The sequence below is a fragment of the Papaver somniferum genome, chromosome 2 (assembly GCF_003573695.1).
Source record: "Papaver somniferum cultivar HN1 chromosome 2, ASM357369v1, whole genome shotgun sequence".
NCBI classification, from domain to species: domain Eukaryota; kingdom Viridiplantae; phylum Streptophyta; class Magnoliopsida; order Ranunculales; family Papaveraceae; genus Papaver; species Papaver somniferum.
This window is the reverse complement of record NC_039359.1, coordinates 44,278,624-44,298,264: the sequence shown is the minus strand read 5'-3', so window position 1 is coordinate 44,298,264 and position 19,641 is coordinate 44,278,624. Positions and strand designations below refer to the sequence as shown.

General features: G+C 36.7%; 2 protein-coding genes across 9 annotated transcripts; both read right to left on the bottom strand.

The window, feature by feature from the left end:
* Positions 1 to 4,574: 4,574 nt before the first annotated feature.
* On the bottom strand, positions 4,575 to 10,308 carry LOC113347507 (uncharacterized WD repeat-containing protein C2A9.03-like). Of its 5 annotated transcripts, none has more exons than XM_026591181.1 (10): positions 10,151 to 10,308; positions 9,873 to 10,031; positions 9,613 to 9,789; positions 8,636 to 8,722; positions 6,343 to 6,477; positions 6,142 to 6,252; positions 5,972 to 6,063; positions 5,737 to 5,842; positions 5,513 to 5,599; positions 4,575 to 5,425 (listed from the first exon to the last, which is right to left on the bottom strand). In XM_026591181.1, exons 2-10 carry the CDS (start codon positions 10,017 to 10,019, stop codon positions 5,012 to 5,014), a joined length of 1,356 nt encoding a protein of 451 aa, XP_026446966.1. In that variant the 5' UTR covers positions 10,020 to 10,031; positions 10,151 to 10,308; the 3' UTR covers positions 4,575 to 5,011. The 5 variants fall into 5 exon arrangements, with proteins under 5 accessions (XP_026446966.1, XP_026446968.1, XP_026446970.1 ...); XM_026591182.1 differs by having other exon boundaries at positions 5,278 to 5,418; XM_026591183.1 differs by lacking the exons at positions 9,873 to 10,031; positions 10,151 to 10,308 and adding an exon at positions 7,372 to 7,492 and having other exon boundaries at positions 9,613 to 9,666.
* Positions 10,309 to 13,144: 2,836 nt separating this feature from the next.
* LOC113347506 lies at positions 13,145 to 15,905 on the bottom strand. Of its 4 annotated transcripts, none has more exons than XM_026591178.1 (5): positions 15,771 to 15,905; positions 14,217 to 15,576; positions 13,989 to 14,042; positions 13,688 to 13,872; positions 13,145 to 13,559 (listed from the first exon to the last, which is right to left on the bottom strand). In XM_026591178.1, exons 2-5 carry the CDS (start codon positions 15,442 to 15,444, stop codon positions 13,470 to 13,472), a joined length of 1,557 nt encoding a protein of 518 aa, XP_026446963.1. In that variant the 5' UTR covers positions 15,445 to 15,576; positions 15,771 to 15,905; the 3' UTR covers positions 13,145 to 13,469. The 4 variants fall into 4 exon arrangements, with proteins under 4 accessions (XP_026446963.1, XP_026446964.1, XP_026446965.1 ...); XM_026591179.1 differs by having other exon boundaries at positions 14,217 to 15,552; positions 15,771 to 15,899; XM_026591180.1 differs by having other exon boundaries at positions 13,850 to 13,872; positions 14,217 to 15,899.
* Between the last annotated feature and the right edge of the window lie 3,736 nt (positions 15,906 to 19,641).

Genomic DNA, 19,641 nt, shown 5'->3' with positions numbered 1-19,641 from the left:
ATGAAGTTATCAATCTCACATGCCCTATCATCGATTATCTTCTCATGGAAATATGTCTGCAAAGACATATATAGACTTTCAAATTCACAATACCATCAAGAAACTCCAACATTTCCAGACTTCATTCCAAAAATGAAGTCCAATATGAAGAATTCATTCCATAGTTATAATGAAGAGTTGGAACTAAATTTCTGGAAGTAAGGACTTACAAATGCAGTAGGTGCCATCATATTAAAGTGGATGTATTTCGGTGGATCTTGTCTGTCTTCGCTATCCAATTTTGCTCTCTCTCTTTGTGCTGCCATCTTCCTCTTGTAACAGTAGTAGAAAAGAATTAGGACATCAAAGTCTTTATTGAACATTAGATCATTAATGTGTTCTCCTTGGATACCGAACTGAGCCTTGTTAGCTACATCATCTATAACCCAAGCTGCTTGATTGCGGGAGGATAAACAAAAACTTCAACATTAATGAATATAAGTTCATTTATAATATCAACATATAAACAAAAACCTCAGCATAAATGAATATAAGTTCATTTTTTTTTTCCTTACCTTTGCATTGCGTGTTTGTAGAAGGTACCCAACACTCTCCTTTGATCTTTGTCCAATTTGGTGAAGTATTGAGACTTTTTAAGGCCCCCCATATTTGGAACGATGGGAATGTACGCTCTCAACTGCTTTTCTTGCTCTCTCTTCTCTGTTGGAGGAATTTCTAGTTCATTTCCTCTTCTCTTCTTGCTTGCTGCAGCTTTTTGATTTTCTTTATCGATAGCAGCAGGTACATTATTTCTCTTCTTCTGCTCAGCATTCTTCTCCCGGTCAGCAGGTTTAGGAGGAGTCTTTGAAACAACTTTCTTGCTTGCTTGATTCTTCACCCGTGGTTCCTTCTGCTCAACTTTCTTCTGCTCAACATGCTTCTCCTCATTTAGTTCTTCTTTCCTTGGCAGTCTCAATTTGAACTTTAGTTTCGACTCACTGTAATCCGATCCACTGATGTACTCTTTTCCAAGCACATTTGCTGGTTTTTTGCTTCTTGTAGTCATCCTGTATTTTTCAACAACTTTAATGGGAGTTTTATCAGTGAAAGAAGAACCAAGACCATGTTTATTCAAATCTGCAACTATTTGTGATACTGTCTCAATGTTGTTTGCTGGCTCAACAACTTCTTCATCATTCAAATATTGTCTTTCAACAACTACAGGTGATACTATCTCAATGTTGTTTGATTGCTCAACAACTATCTGTTGCATCCCAATCGAGAAAATAGGAGCACTATAGTTGATTTCATTTACTATAGTTTTGATGATGGTGTCAGCTTCCTCATCATTCAATTCTTCGTTCTTCTCATTCTTGTCATCAATAAGCTGCAGACTCACATGTTCTTCATTGACGAACATATCATCTGTGTCTCTTGCTACTAAAAATAATTCAAAAAACATAAATAAAAATCAATCTCAATAATGCTATTGTGGATCAAAAGTCATAATTCGCCCATCAAAATGAACCCCTAACATCTATATTGTATCAGAGTTCATCAATGAGAATGAACTCCAACCTTTCCAGACTTCATTCCAGAAATGAAGTCCATTCTGCAGACTTCATTCCAGAAATGAAGTCCAATATAAAATGTTGATATTAACCCCAACTTTTCTAGACTTCATTCCAAAAATGGAGTCCAACCTCTAAAGCATAATTTTTTTTTTACAAAAGGGAGAAGACTAGTTCGAATATTTACCTAGGTTCAAACATTGATCCATATTTAAAGGAACTCCGGTGCTGACTGTTGTAAATGAAGGTAGTTCTTCTTCAGGCATTGTATCAAGTAGCTTTTCCTGCATATCATTTGTATTGATTTCTGTAGAAGGATTCTCAACAGTTAAGACGGGAAAGATATGAGTAGGTCTTCTAGCAGCTCCCATAGCAGCATCTGATACTGCTTGCGTTCCTTCATCCATAGAAGCATCTGGTACTGCTTGCATTAATTCATCCATAACAACATTTTCATTCACATTCCCTCCACCAGATTCCACGCATTCATCCACTTGTTGATTCAGTATATTGTTTATTTCATCACTCAACAATGAACTCTTGTACTCATCAGGGAAAACAGTACGCATGTATTCACAAGCTTGTTCTACCATGAATTTCGCCACATTGCCACCTTTAGCTAGCAATGCATCAACCTCGGGTTGCTTAGAAGACAATTGTGCTACAAGGGATTCCATCTTCCTGTCAAAAAGTGTCCTTGAATTTGTTGCTTCTGCAAGTGAGTGCTCAAGTTCTTGTTGCTTTATCAAAAGATTCTCCATCTCCTCTGAATGCTTTCTTGTCAATTTTTTAATCTCTCGAGTATGTTTAACTCTCAGGTTCTCCATCTCACCAACATGTTTATCTTTCAAACTTTCTATTTGACCCGACATAACACTGAATTCTTCCTCGAGCAACTCAGCCCTTGTCTTGGTTTTTTGTTGTTCCAGTATCTTTTTTTCAGCATCAGTATATTCTTCCATGAAATTTTCTGATAGTTGCACACAAAAAATTCAAATTCCATTAGAAGAAATGAACTAGAAGTTCACAACAATCGACATTAACAGTCAGAGTTCATTTATATTTAAAGTTGCTTATTTTCATTTTCATAATTGAATGCAATATAACAGTATCATCTTAATCTAGTTTTTTACCTCTCCAAAATCATCAACATTCATTTCTATGTGATTGCAAAGGTTTTAAATGTTCCACCTTGGAAACCTTGGACAATAGCCTGCTCTATTCTGCACCTTCCACCTGGGTTCTATTTTCTTTAAATGCTCAGCAAACCAAGGATGTAAAAAGAAGAAATACACTAGTCAGTTATCAACAGTTTTCAAATGAACTGCCAAAATGAAGAAATATACAAATGAACTGCCAAAATAATTATGAAATGTACAAGTATCTAACATTTTTCATCTCACCAACAAGTAAAGGTAACATCCTTCAGAAAAACCTCTTTTCAAGCTTTCCATCAAATGCTTGTGTATGAGATGCGGCAAAGACACTCTACCTACTGACTCTAGGCAACCTAGGTACTTGGAGTGTATGGAACCTCCATCACCAGTAGTAACAAAAATGGTAGACAAGAGAAAAAGTTCAAACATTGTTACAAGATCTTCAACAGGTCCTTTATTCTTAATCAACTCAATGATATTATCTTTCAATTTTGTATTCTTTATATCAGAAGGTTTCTTTTTTGGTGGATCAAATTTGTAGGTTTTCCAGAACCTTCCACAAGTGTAGTATGCCAGGCTTTTTGAGCCCAAGAAAGTATCTTCTATTCCACCTCCAGGGATGCATGGTATTCCAAATATTAATGACAACTCTTCAGGTGAGGATCTTAGCACATATGTTTCTTTCCCTACTTTGAAAACGAACACATGATCATTTGTTTCAGGAATGAACTGATGTGTGTTGCATATAATTTGGACAACAGGTAATGACTTAATCCATGTAGTAACAACAATTTTCTCTTCCAGAAACACTTTGACTACGTTACCCAATGGACTCCTATACAAAGCACATCTTTGTTCTTCATTCAGAGCCTCTTCATCCTTTAGTGCTTTAATCTTAATACCAAGTCCAATTACTCCAGCATAGCTACACTTAATCTTCTTATCTGCATTTTTTAAAAGAAAAACAAAAATAATGTTAGCTGATATAAAGAAGATAAAGTATAGCTTGAAGGACCAATACTACAGTTCATTCTACAAAATGAAGCTCATTCTATGGTATGAACTCTAGAACTTTTCTACGTCATGGACTGTAGAAGTTTCCTAGACTTCATTCCAGGATTGAAGTCCATTCTACGGCATGGACTGTAGAAATTTTCCTAGACTTCATTCCAGGAATGAAGTCCATTCTACGGCATGGACTGTAGAAGTTTTCCTAGACTTCATTTCATAAATCAACATGCAACACGACGAATATTCATGTGAAAATAAACTTAAAAAGAACAGTAAACATCGAAAATGAACTTGTATTACTTCGAATTAGGATTTTTTTGTACCTTTTGCTGGTTTCTTTACTCTGGATGTATTCTTTAACTTGATTTCTTCTTCAACTGGTTCTTCTTCAACTTGATTTATTCCTTCAAATTCAACTAATTGGCTGTTTTTTCTTCAACTTGTTCAATTTCATCGTCAGAAGATGATTTTACTACTTGTTTTCTCTTCGATCTTCTCATTTTAGGGTTTTGATTTCGATCTTCTCATTTTAGGGTTTTGATTTCTCTTATTTTTCTAGGTTTTTTTAATTGGGGTTTTTTATTGATTTCGATTGTGAAGATTGAAGTGATTTTACTGTTTTTTGTACTTTTTCAGTTGATTTTTCAGGTGATTTTTGTTGTTTTTCTTGATCTTGAAGAAAAAAACAAGAAAGGAAAACGAAGAATTTTCTCCGAAAATGGAAATGAAGCAGTTTCTTTCTTTTAAAATGGAAACAAGAGAGAGACGGTTAACGCGTTTTCAGAACATCGTGTGTTTATGATGGGAGGTTACAACTAGGTAAGGATATTAATGTCATGTTTATATTTTTAATTAATTGTGGACCAAATGGAAAATGTATACATTCCAAAAGGGCCAGGCCAAACTTATGTGACCCCGACATAAAAGGAGCAAATGATATTTTTTCCTATTACAAACTTGTGAAGAAGAAAACACAAAAGATAAAGATGCCAGCTCCTCTCAGACACATTTAATACAGGATTAAAGACATGTCTGAAACAGACTGAACTATTCAGATACTGAGTCAAGTCAAATAGGATTGACTTGACACTATTCCTATTACTGATCCCTTGACCCTTATGTGAAAGGGATAGTACACACACAAACAACGGGGAATAGAATCATTAGATGAAGAAACCCCAGTGCCAAAATTTTGAAGTAACATAATCACATTTTTCCCTTCCAGAGGAGAATCCTTCCTGTAAACAAAAATTACAGTTACAACCACGATGCCCCTATTAGTTCTTAAACTCGTTAAAAGATGGAATCCAGATAATGATTACAGTGCCGCCTGTTGTACTCCATTAAACTTCCATACGTTCTATCCGCTACCCCAACAAATAAGGCCTCTGTATCTGGACTGAACGAAATTCCAGCAATCTCACCGAAGAGATCGATCTCCTGAAATTTGTTGAACCCTGAATTCGTATCATAAAGGTGCACAAAATCAGCCGGTTCAGCCATAGCCATAAACCTTCCATCTGACGTGAACTTTATAGCTCTTATTGCTCCCATCCTTCCTTTTAAAACATCAAGCGATTGCGATAAATTTCTCACATCCCAAAGCCTACAGGTTTTGTCTTGGTTCCCGGTGGCTAGAATTCGTCCATCTGGATGCCACGCAGATGAAAATGAGTAGTCCAGGTGGCCTTTTAAGTACCCTATTCTCTGGGAAGAGTTCAAAAAACTTTCAATTATTATCCTCCCCGAGAGGCGAAAATGTGTCAATACTTCATGATTAAAAGTAGACTTTACCTTCCCGTTCTGGATATCAGCAATTACACAATCGGTGCTGTCCCCGAGAACAGCAAATTGTTTACCATCAGGACTGACAGAGATGTTCTGCATAACAAAGGAAATGTCCGCATTATCAGATTTTAAGCTTTTATTAATTAAGACATAGTATTAGCCACATATCACTCTCAGGAAAACAGTTGTGGGTGAATACTTGAAATATAAGCTCTTCGCAAGGTACGTACATTGACAGACCAGGAGAAGGAGAATTGATTAAGCTTCACGAAGGTTTCAGCGTCGAAAATCCTAACTTGTGCATCGTTGTTTGCAGCCATCACACGGACTAAGCCACTGCACATTTATTTTTGTTAAACCTCGTAACCAGCAATCACACATTTCTATGTACAGCTTTCAGGCCACAGTGTATGTATATATAAAAGGGTGTGCGCGCGCATGGGTGTACAGTTTTTAGTTTCTTACCTGGGGCTTTGGTAGATATCAACAGAATTGGTAATAGCCGTGTCGTCGCTTGTTATCTTCGTACAAAATTCAACTCCAGAACGGTTCAGATGCTGGTGAATACAATAACTGTGAGTAAATTGCTAAACAAAACCCGTAAGTTTGTATGATAAATTTTTAGTTCAAATTACCTTACAGACAAGCTCCCCACGAAAACCACCAGCCGCCATAAAATTGTCTTTCACAGCCATGGTGCTTATCTGTACCCTTGACAGTGACTGAGCCAGAGATCCAGGTTCTTTCTGTGACAGTTGTCACCACCTAGACTTAAGATACACGGGATGCTAAAAATAAGATCCCCATTCTTCCAATGAAACACAAATCCTACTTACCATGGTTGGGGCTATTGGTCCAGCAACATTGAGCACTTCCTTGCCCCTTCGGAGCAAAGCGGACCAGTGCATAACGGAGTAATTCTGCAACAGATATACATCATGTTTCGATGTCGCCCACAACAGATTCCGGAGCTGTACAAGAAAAACCAAAGGAAGCCAGTTGATGAACAAACATTCCCATAAAACTAAAATGACATGGAAAACATAATTTTGTCACAGAAGTAAGACTAAGTAAGATGTTAGAAACAACATTGGTAACTTGGAATACATAGCGGCACAAAATTTAGACCAGCGAGCTAAATCATTGTATGTCCACAGAAATTGGCAGGCAGTTGTTGTTTGATTTGGTTAAAACATCTCCATTTGTACATTTAATAACAAACTTCTAGTGCTTTGGAATCAATGTTAATCGGATTTCGTTGTAAACGAGCAGGATTGTACTATTGAGGAAGCCTGGTCTACCATGAGCAGGTAAACGTACTACTCCAAGTATGACATCCTATGTAAAGCACAAAGTTCTCTTCATTAACACACTCCCGCAGATTTCTGCTTATGGAACTAATTACAGGCTAAAATCATCGCTCCATCACAGAAATAATTGATTCCTATATCTTTTAAGAGGATTCGCAGTCTGTGACTGCTTCAGTCACCTTCTTAGTTTCACAATAATATTGTGCGAGGCAACCAATGCCACCACAAACATAAAAACATAACCAGATGCAAGTAAGTTATTAACAAGACAATGCATTCAGGGGGGAACAAGTAAACCATGCAGCAAGCAAGACTCCAAAGTATGCGATGAGACACTGTACTATGACAATTGTAATTTTAAGCAACTAATAAGTTTATCCTGTACAACATTTATAAGAAATAGATTAGTCCAGGCCACACTGAAATAGGAATGAGCACCGAGGAATCTCAGCCTGCCTCCTTCATGACCCATGCACAGCGGGTACATAAATCTTTACATGACCTGTTAAAGGCTAAGATAATTTCCTAGAGGTCTAAGATAATTTCCTATCATACCATATGTGCTTAAGCTTGCCTCCCACTGCCTGCTCAGAACGCCGACCTGCTTTTAATGCTGAAAGAAGATAAAAGTGCATCCCCCTAAACGACAGATAGGAGGGGTTAAAGCCACAATACACTGCGAAACCGCAACAATAAAACAGTGTAACTACATATTATTTTCCACAAATAAGCAAATGTTAAAGCCCATGCACAAAAAGGAGAGAGAACACTACAAACAACCGAATGCAATCTACAAACTAAATGCGATTTGTAATTTAACTGAGGAATCATAAACACGGATAATTTGAGCTTCAGAACCAACATAAAAAAACAGCAAGACATTGATGTCAAAGATTCAGTAACTACAGCAAAACCAGTAATTCTAGAAGATCGTCCAAGATTATTGCCACTAAAAGATCGTCCCCGGTGTATGTCCTCAGGGTTACATTGATTAAAAACGACTTGATGTATGAAACCAAATGCAACGACAAAAAAGAAGAAGCACCCTACACGCATTTCAGCTTATGAATAATCAGATAATTATAAAGAGAATCAATCAATTCAAGTAATTTAGGTGTCTCAGTTCTTTTAAAATTTGATGGACACCTTGTGTCAGCATAGATTACACTTTGAGGAGCAGTCACACATGTTATAACCAATTAAAGACAATTACATATCCACTAATAATGATCGACTGCACCAAGTAAAATCTGACACGACGATTGCATCTATACCTTCCCAGGAATACTGTGATGCTTAAAAAACAGATCTACAGTCGTGTAAAAACTGCCGAAAATACTAACAAGTAGGCATAGAGAAAGACATGCAAAACTACAAAGACTGCTAAAGCATGTGTAACCAACTTAAAAGGCCTTATCTACAGCCACAAATGTTAAATCTGAACAATCAAGATGAGAGTAATACATAACAGCATTATAACCTTTCATATCAGCCTTCCCTGGCTCAAGAAAGGATAAACATGAAAACAACTGCATATGTTCAAGTTAAGGAACACCATCAGAAAGTCTAAATAGTGTAAAAAGTTAAACCATGATCATGATAAGGAGGAAAACTACATAGAGATTTATGTTAGGGCGTTAATTACTTGCTGAAGAGAGGAAAGAACAGAAGCGATAGATAAATGCAAGTATTGTAAAGGAATAGTAGAAAAATGTACTCTATACAAGAGCAAAAAAGGTATGTGTTGATTGTGTCAGAAAGATTTAGTTAAACAACGGAAAAAGAAAAAAAAAATGGAAGGTAGAAACGAGATTTTTACCTGGAAATGCACAATGGTTGATTTGACAAGTCTCGTATTGAACTGGAAATCGTAGAAAGTGTTCCCCTTATCAACCTGCTTGCATTCCTGGTAGAAATAACAATTTTAAACCTGAGTGCATTTGGACTGGCTTAAGACTATAAAACCCAGTACATGTAAACTGCAGATGTGATGATATTTAAAAAAGAACCCAGGCCAACTATGGATAAAAAGAATTCAAAAAAAGATGCTGTCTCTATTCATCCAGATAGCAAACTATCCTGACCAATAGAATGAGATACGCCATTGAAAGCAAATTGCATTTTCTAAGTAAAGCTTGACGCCCATCGTGCTCAATTAGGCCCTCCAAAACTTAAATCATGGCCAAAGCCTAATTTGTTTCGAGAGTTTTCAGTCGATTTCCCAAAAGACCCGAGAATCATTGATTTTTGAATGCTGATTACATGTACCATTCTTGGTAAGCAGCATAAGGGCAAATTTGAATACTGCTGAACTGCATATGTTGGGAATATCACTTCCTTGTACAAATTGCTTACAGTTATTAGCCATAAGAAGTATTAGTTATGTCACTACTATAATAGGAGGGGAGTGAGATGAACCCCCAAAAGATCTCTACTTTGTCAACTCACAAGCAGTCTAATTGTTGCTCTTATTGGTCGAAAAACACAGCACTAAAGCATCTTAAACCAAATCCTATTTTTAATGTGCACAGTAGGCACATAGACCTCTAAAAGAACTGTTGATGACAAAATAATCCCAAAGAAGAGACCCACTGAAAAAAGGAGATGTTATCATGATTTTCATAAAGGTGTGTACAGAATCCCATTAACGAAAGGAGATATTCACAAATCTTAAAAATTTACTTAAACGGATACCTTTTAAAAGTAAATTAACTCCAAAAGCATACAAGAAAAGGAAGAGAAAAAGAAAAACTAAAACTAAAAAAATAATTAAGGTGAGTGAAACACAAAAAGGACCTTGTAAAGCTGTGGAGTAGTAGTATCAGTTCGAGATAGATTCTGGAAATTCTTATATTGCTTTAGTCGATTCTGTCGGTACTTATCCCTACCAAAATTAAATCTTTCCCATGGAATTCCTTGAATATCCTTTCCATTGCGAGCTTCATAAGCTGTAGTATCAGTCTTTTGCTCATTCTGTCAGATTCCAACCCAAATCTATTAAAAAAATTATTCAAGATTCAAAAAGGTTTCCGTAATAGTCGAGTATACACACATACCATGTTGAAAACATTCACATCATCTGAATCTCGATCGTTCATCTGTTGCCCAAATTCTTCAAAAGGATTATCTTCAAAATCATTTATGTCATAGATAACATCATCGTTCAAGTATTCGAAATCATCGTTGTGCTCGAATTGTGCCATATTGGTTTCTTTCTGTAATCAACAGAGCTTTAATCAGTAATTGAAAAAACTTCGACGGATCAAAATTACTGAACAAAAATTGAAATGAAGAAAGTTAATATGTAACAACAGTAATTAGAAACGGATCATACCTTACTATGAATCTTCGACAGAAACGGGAATAGAGTAGAGAGATTAAGACTGAAGAAGAGACTGTACGATCTTCACCGTGGTGTTTGATTTTGGAAAAAGAATTATATCTGTGTTTGAATTTTTGAGAAGAGAAGAAAGTGGTGTGGAGAAAAAAATTGACAAACCCCTTTTTGTGGATATATAGAGAGTTAGTCGTGTGTCGTACAAGGGATCCAGCTCCCGCTCAAAATGCAACCGGTTGTAAAAGTCCTAAATTGCCTAGTCTTTTACCACTAGTAGGTAATGTCCAATGCCTGATTACCGGTACTGGACAGACAGCTGTATGTAAGCAAAACAGTTTTAGCATTAGACGACGATAAGAAAACAGTTGGCTCCATACGGAGCCAAAGACGAAGGATTCACAAGCTTTGGAAAAACAAGCCATGAGACACGTGGTTAGCTTTTTTGTATATGGTCTGAGTCATCCTCGATGCGGCACAAACTTAACACGTGTGCTGAATCAGCAACTTAACCTCGTACGTGTCAGATTAGGTACGAAAAGGATAGCGGTTGAGCTGCACCGTTAACTAACCGTAATTTCAAAGCTAGTTAGTGCGGTTGATGAATTTAGTCCTAAATCCTGTAATAACATACTACTGTAATATGTTCTCCAAATATACACGGAATTCTAGTCGGTCGTTTGGGCGGTCATAAAATGGGACCGTGGATATAGACTACGAAGACTTTTCTCATCTCTTTTATTTATTTATTTTTAGTGACATACAAACACGCGCTTGTATTAGATTACAAATGTTTGGTTGTTGGATGAAAACGACTTCATGTTGTGAGAAATATCCAAATATTTAACCATATTTATTAAGAAATGATCAATTCAAAGATAATTTGAGCTAAATGAAATTGATAATTTGAGTGAAATCTTTTGCTAAATAATACTCCCGTTATTTTTTAATAGACTGGTTTTATGTTTAGCGAAATTTAAGGAAATTAAAAGAACTAATCATTGAAAGTGGTCCTCGTGACGCTTGTCAATAAAAGAAGTGAAGTGAAATGGTCCCCGTGACACTTGTTAGCAAAAGAAGTAAAGTGAAGTGGTCCACATGACACTTGTCACCAAAAGAAATTAAGAGAAAAGTGATCCCAAAAAATTAAAGTAACATTTGACTTTCCCAATTAAGAAACTGGCATATTTTTTTGAAATTTTTATTTATAGAAACTGGCCTATTAAAAAAGAACCGAGGGAATATAGAGTTTAAGAAAGAATCAATTCAAAGAATTGTGGGCTCCAAGTCTTTACCAGTCAGTCAATTTGAATTAAGAATTATGAATATGCGAGGTGTGACGAATACTATAGCCATTTCCGAAACTAGCCTTTAAAATGAAGTTTCCATATGTAATAGGTGTAAAGAGTGAAATTTTGACTAGGCAAAGAAAATTGGTAAGAAAATTCAGCAGTCTATCAAGGTTATATTATAGAGGCAGCGCATTTGTCTTCTTATTGTAATAGAAATGCAGTTCATGGGCATTGGAATGACGAGACTGTAAGAACTTTATTAAACAATTTAAATTATCAGTTTTGGATGAGCAGTGTAACTAATACAAACCTTTACCTGACTAGAGGCCTGAATGTTGAATCAATGTATGAATGAGGATTTTTTCCTCTAAAACAATCAAGGTTAGATTTTCCAACCAAATGACCCAAGTCACCCAACCAATGTTCGTGGCGTTTGATTTTTATTTTTTATATTATACACTCACTGTTCGATTATTTTTGTTGGAATAGCTACTTTGAATTGAAGTCAACCGGTCTACATTGACTTGAGGCTAAGTCACGTTCAAGCTGTACGAGTCTACAAGAAAAGTGTGGAATTAGTACATGGTAACCAAGCATGAGAGCTGAAAGCAGAAAATAAGACTTGGCTATTCAAGTCAGGCAGGAATCCTAGTTGCTCTTTGGGACGAGCCAGGCTAGCCAAAAGATGGTCCGCTTAGTTGGCTATTCAAGTCAGGCAGCAAAATACCCCCTTGCCAGTGTAGTTCTCTTCTCTTCCCTTCCGATAGAAACTCTCATGGCGCTTGAAGCATCCCCGTTTATTAGTTTACTTGCTACGTGAGCCAAACATTTGTTTTCATGGTCTAAAGAGTAGAATGCTTAAACTTAGAGAACGATTTCCAACTGGCAGCTAAAAGTTCAGCCTCATTTCCTAACAAACATCTCTAAGAAGTTTCCAGAAATCTTTTGCAGATTTTAATGGTTACTAAAATGTGGTCGGAAAATGAAGGATTTACTTGCAATAGTGGAAGCATCTATATGTTATTGCCATGAAACATTTGGTGCGTTCTGCAGTACAACTGATGAAACATATAGAAACTGGGCAATCAGCAGCCAGAAAAGTAAAAAAAGCAAAACAACAAACAACAAGTCTAAAATCGTACTTTGCATCACCAAAGGATAGGATTACAAAGAACAAAATTCAACCGAAACTACTAGCAAGAAAAAGAAGAAAAAATGACTTTCCGTCACAGGAACTCATTCAGATTGAAGAATCAGGAAGAAGAAGATCGACATGCCAAACCAAATATCATATACTTCTATCTGGATTTTAAGTTTCGGAATTTTAAAACTATGGGTTCTCTTTCACCTATTTTCACTGCTGGGAATTTATCTATATCTTACTTTAACTTGGCTTAATCATGGTGATGATTTACTGCAAGTACTAGGTAATCTGTAGGTTACATGAAACAATTCCAGTTTGGAGCAATTAAGTTCTCATATAAACAGTTTCTTTCATGAAGATACACCAACCTTATTAGACAGTAGATCAGTTCTAATTTTCATCGATTAGAAACAAAACCAGAAGATAAAATTATCGAAAGTATCAGTTGTAATTTTCATTGATTAGAAACAAAACCAGAAGAAAATCTGAATTTGTACATCTTAGTTCTAGGTGAAAACCGATCTTTCCATCCATAAATGATAAAAAGATATAGAGACGGACGAAACAAGGCTTAATATATTCATGCATAGTCAACCAAAGACATGTTCATACACAATCAATGAAAGACAATATAGTTAAACAATGGTACATAAAATTGGAAAATGGAATTTAACCCACAACCATAATTTCACTGAACATTGGGGCTTACTGGCTCAACATCAAATCTGACATTAGAAAAATTCAAATGAAAAGTAATTAAGATCATGTTATTCAGTTTGCTAAAAGACGTCTTCACTAGTTCTGTCACGAGATTTGCAAACCTTACAGATTTTCTACAAAGTTCATCAAAAGCTTACAGGTGGTGTAGAGAACTTCTTGAAACCTATTTCTTCTTCGAAGGGTCCCCAGTGATCATCTCCAAATCAGCTTTACAGCTGTCTCTCAAATCTTTTAACGTGAGAAGACTTGATTGCTGCCAAACAGAAATTAAATCAAGCTCCCGATCATAAATTTAAGATAATTTGAATACCATAAACAAAAGAAAAAAATTGTGCTCACTGAAACACGTGTAAGAAAACAAACAAAGATTAAGTTGCTTACGAGATGGGTGCTTTCACGAACAAGGATATCCTCCGTGTGAAGGAAAAGGGATCTCCACCGATCCATTAGTTCAAATTCCAATTTCATTGACTTGTTGGAATTTCCTTGACAGTATTTAGCGAAATCAGCAGGAATTGAACTCTTTTCTACCAGAATTCGTACCTCTTTTCTGCTTTTCTTCAACGCTGATGGGAATAGTTAATAGAGTTTACCTTTAGTCGTTAACCAGGAATCATTCTCTCTAGAGTATACAAAACGTATAGAAACTGTACACTTCCAGAACACGTTATAAAAATCTTACCAGATATCCGACCTTTAGTGTCCTGGTAATGGAGATCCGACCAAATATGAGCAGCTGGTTGCAAATAAAGAGAAAGAAAGTCACTTCAGATTAGATTTAAATTCAAAAAGCACATTTCACTATCAAAGAACTTCAGCCTCACTTCCAAATATGCAAATTCATGAATTGCATTTCATCAAGATAATGAGTGCACATATGATTCCAAATAAAACAAAAATATCAAGTTACCTTTCAGGCAGAAGGAACAAGAGCAAGTTTTGAGCATCTCTAGACCAGTAGCACAGTTTGAACTACCACTACCATTAAAACCTGTGCATCTTTCTGGTTCGTAAAACTTAGAATTTGATGATTGAGAAGGCTCTAAGCCCACAGTTGAACTAGTCTTGTTTGAGGTCACATCATCGTCATCCATTCCCTTGTCATCATTTCCAACATCTGAAATGGTCAACTCTTCAGTATCAGGATCCAGATCAACAAAAGTTTTAACAGCTTCAGTATTACTTGCTTCTTTATCATCTTTGCATTTTCCATCAGTTACATTTAGTAGTGAATTCTCATCTTTCTTGCACTGTCCATCATCACCCATGTGCACTGAACTAGAATTAGCTTTAACAACTTCAGTATTGCTCACTTCTTTATCATCTTTGCGTTTCCCATCAGTTACATTTGGTAGTGAGTTCTCATCCTTACCGCAGTGTCCATCACCCATGACACTAGAGGTAGTTTCAACGACTTCAGTAATAATCATTTCTTTATCATCTTTGCATTTCTCATCAGTTTCATTTAGTGAAAAGTTCACATCCTTTATGCATTGTCCATCGCACATGACACTAGAAGTAGTTTTAACAACTTCAACACCCCTCATTTCTTTATCATCTTTGCATTTCCCGTCAGTTACATTAAGCACGGAGTTCTCATCTTTTCCACACTGTGCATCGCCCGCGTGCATTGAAATACTAGTAGTAGTACCCGTTTCTGACAATTCTTGCCTCACTACTTCTCCCTTTTCAGAATGATGATCTTTCTTTGACATACTCGTAGGCTCCTTAACTTCATGAGATATCCTAGGTACTCCAGGCACTGCCTTTGCTTGAGGAGACTTACCTACAGAAGCCGCATTGTCTGAACCACATAATTGTTTAGATTTAGACAACTGCAACAACTCATTCTTCTTGGTTCCCTCAACAACTTCAGATTTTGATTTTACCTTGACTGATTTATCAAGCCCTTGACAAACCCTTTTAGCAATCCCTAAATCCATATTTTCCCTATTTTCTCCATACCCAATTCCACTTTTGCTATTCGAATTGACCAGCGAAGAAGTAAGCACTCGTTTCCCATGAACATTAGTAACATCAGACAAAGCACTAAGCCCTCTTTTCCCATTAACATTAGTGACATCACAAAAAGCAGAACGTTTTCTAATAGATCCATCAGATACACCTCCTTCTACCATTGCAGTTATCAAAATTCCCCAAATTCTATACTTCTTTGCAGGAAAAAAAAACCCTAAATATCTTTTTTTACACTTTTTTCACTGTTCTAAAGAGCACACCTTTTTACGCTACAAAAAATCGAAGAATAAAACCTGAATCACTCACAAAGAAATCGCAACAGATTCGAATCAAAAACATAACAACAACAAGAATCAGTAAAACTATAAATCTATGGTGAGGAACAAAAACCAAACCCTAATAAACGAAATAGAAGAAGAAAAAAGTAATCTTTGCTGTAGATCTGGGAATAAGAAAAAATATAGGGCTTTAATTTGGCGTAACTAACCTCTTGAAGACTGAAGATGAATTTCCGAATTTTTGGTTAGCCGCGGATTCATAAAATGAAACCCTTATTTTTTTTGTTTTCAGGAGGCGGGAGAGAGAGAAAGAAAATATTTCGGGACCACCCCCGTGATCTGAGTGTATTTTTTGAATTATTGGCGCCCGAATTTTGTTAATTGGACATAATTAGTAGGTTTTTGGAAGATATTGATTTGATGATTTGGATTGTTTGTTTGATTAGACCTACGATGTAGAGCACAGTCACGTGTATACGGTAACACATTGATTACAATTAAGGGAAACTTAGGCGCAGGCCCAAAATAAAAAAAAATTTATTGTCAGATCCACAATTAATTTTAGGTTTCGTGACATCCAAAATTATGAGTCCTGCTAAGAACATATCCTATGGATAGTCTCCGTTTGGAAACTAACTCTTTCATATGAAAGACTGCTCGCCCAAATGAACGAGTGAAGCCACTATGGGCAAATAAGAAATAGACACTACACGAGAGAAAGTCTCCCGTTTTTAAAAAATTTTCCGAAGTAGACGGGAGACAGTCCCCCGTCCAAAAAAAAAGCAAAAAAAAAAACTACTTAGACGGGGATAGTCCCCCGTCCAAGAAAAAAAAAGTTACTACTTTGACGGGGTAGTCCCCCGTCCAAAAGAAAAACGTAGACGAGGGACTGTCTAGTGTTACACTCCCAACCACTCGTTCATGCATGAACGGGTTTGGGGGAAAAGTGGGTTAAAGACTACCCATAGCAGCCTCTAATTAGACCAGATTGGTAGTAACTTTTTCAAAATGAAAGGGTTACACTGCTCATAGGATTTGCTCTAATGGAAGGGAAAGAATGGATTCGAGGAGGGAAAAATTTCGGGTCAATGATGGGTCAATGAAAAACATAATCGGAATAAACAAATTTTTACGAAATGCCAACCCTATCCTCTCTTAATTACCGCACTTAATTGCATGTGCCTTTCGGTTTATAATGTTCTTCTTCCGAAACCCTAACTTTTTCATAATAACGACTGATTGAAACCTTATTTAGTCGAAATTCTTCTCAAAATTCTTATAACACTGATTATTATCTTCGAAATCATGGATAAAGACTTGCTAGGCGAGGAAGATAGTTTAGCTGAGGAAAGTATCCACACTGATCGAGAATCTTCTTGGCCTCCGAGCTTGCATGTTTATCAACAAGTGCAAGAACCACAGGTAAATAATGTCTTCTGCACAATATAAGTTTATTTTTAACCTTGGAAACATGTTTGTCATGTATTTACTTGTTGGAAATCAAGTTTTGATTTTATTGTAGATTTGATTAAAATTTATTTCTTGTGCCTTAATCATGGTTCGGAGTACTATTTATCTTTGCGAATCTTGTACTTATACAAAATGTACAGGTTGTTCCGGATGAAAATCTCGTTAACTGTGAGGATGTGGTGACACAAGAGTTCCCAGACTTAACACAGTGCTTCAAAACCGAAGAGGTTTTCGATTCGAAAATGGAGGCTGCTGCCTGGATTACAGAAACTGGGCTAACTCTCAACTGTGTGATTGTAAAATCTTCTTCAAAGATCCAAAACATGGTGATGCAATGCGAAAAAAGCCGTAAATATTCCAGTCATTTAAGCAAAACATATGTGCCCAAGACCACAAAAAAAAAAAAAAAAAAAAAAAAAAAGAGCGGTACCCGTAAATGTGATTGCCCATTCAAGATTAACAGTAGTTCTAACAAAGATGGAAAATGGGTTATTCGGGTGAAATGCGGTTTTCATAATCACCCACTTTCAAAAACATTAACGGGACACTCGTATCCTGGTAGGTTAAATGAAGAAGAAATGGAGCTTGTTAAAGATTTAACTGTTAGTGGTATTGACCCTCGTGGTATACTCACATCACTAAAAGCAAAATTTCTGAATAACCGCTCGACTATGAGAACAATATACAATGCAAGGGCAAGACTGAACCTTATCGCGTGTCAAGGTAGAAACATAATGCAACAGTTTATGGTTTTATCCCAAGATCGACATTACACAGTGGAGTATAACTACGACGAAGATACAAATGAGGTAACCGATCTTTTCTTTTCTCATCCTAAGTTTGTGAAACTTGCCCAATGTTTCCACAAATTTCTTATACTGGATTGCACCTTCAAGGTACAAGCTACCCCTTTTTCATATGGTTTCCCTGACTGGAGCTACATTCACATTTGCAGTTGCCTTTTTGAGTAGAGAACAAGAGGAAAATTATGTACGGGCTTTGGAGTGCATGAAACGGCTATACAGAAATAATGAAGTACCTTCTGTCTTTGTTACCGATAGGGAAATTGCTTTGATTAATGCGGTAGAGCATGTTTTTCCACATGGATCTCATCTTCTATGTACATGGCATATTGGGCAGGAAGTGCTTTCACAATGTCAAAAACATTATAAGATTAAGTTAGATCTAGAAGAAAATGAAGGGAAGACAACTGAATGTAAGGAAGGCGAACCAGAGTTTGTTAAAAGCAAGACCCAAAAGGAGATTAACAAAGAAAAAGAGGAGAGACGATAGATATTTCTGGATAGCTTTATTGATGATTGGCACACAATAACATGGTCTCAAACCAAGAAGGATTATGAAGAAGCGTGTAACAAATTCATTCTTCGATGGGAGCCTGAGTATAAGGGTCTGGTTGACTATGTGACATCCACTTGGCTGAAACCCTACAAGGAGAGATTTGTTTGTGCCTGGACTAATGAAATAAAACACTTCAACAGCGTCGCAACGAGTAGAGTGGAGAGTGCACATCATAAGTTGAAATTGTATCTAGGTTCATCTGGAGGTACATTTCTTAGTTGTTGGATAAAAGGTCATATATAACACGAGAATGAGTTTGTCGGAGTCTTGGAAAATTTTGAGAAGAGCGCAACACAAATAATGCATGAGCACATGGAGTACCCGATGTTAAAAGAAATTCGGAACTCCGTGTCCCACAAAGCTATTGGTTATGTGATTCACGAGTTCAAGGCAGCTGAGAGGGTTAAGAATCGTTTCCCTTGTGATCATGTCAAGCGGAAAACATTGGGAATACCTTGTGCATGCGAGTTGTTAGCGATGAAGGCCTCTGGTAATATTGTTCCCTTTTGTTCCATCGATTTATTTTGGAGGCAATTAACTTGTACACCGCCACTGGAGAACAGAAGTACTCTAGCATTTGAAGACTTGGCTGAAATAAAAACACTTAGGCATACATGGAACAAGCTCCGGATAGTAAGCGAGTCAAGATCCAAGCTGATTTCAAGCCAATAGCATTTCCAGGAACTACCAACCTCGTAGAGCCTAAAGTGTCAGAAGTGCAAAGAGGTCAAATGCCCAACAAGCAAAAGATGATTGACGGATTAACTAAAAGAAACCTGTCAAAATTTGAGCTTACAGCAGCAAGGACGTCGATTGCATCCAAAGATCCTGTCCCGGGGAAGAAGAATATAACAGAAGATGCAAAGACTTCGAGCCAAATCGACAAGAATTACTTGTTACAACTACCACTCAAGATGCAGCAATATATAAATGCAACGCAGGAGGTTCTAAAAGACGGAAGCTGTGGTTATCATGTTGTCTTTAAACAACTAAATATGAAAACCAAACATTGTGATCCTATCAAAGAGTTGCGAGACTCAATGCTATGAAACATAGATGCTTATGAGCAGATGTATCTTCAGATGTGGGTGGAGAAAGGAGTTGCAGAGTTGAGGACAAGTGTTGAAAACCCTTATCTAGGGGATATGAAGCACTGGATGATGATGCCTGAGGCTGGTTTTGTGATTGCCGAGACTTTTGCAACAGTTGTTGTTTTTCTTTCTGGAGAACATAACTCCTTCACTTTTGTAC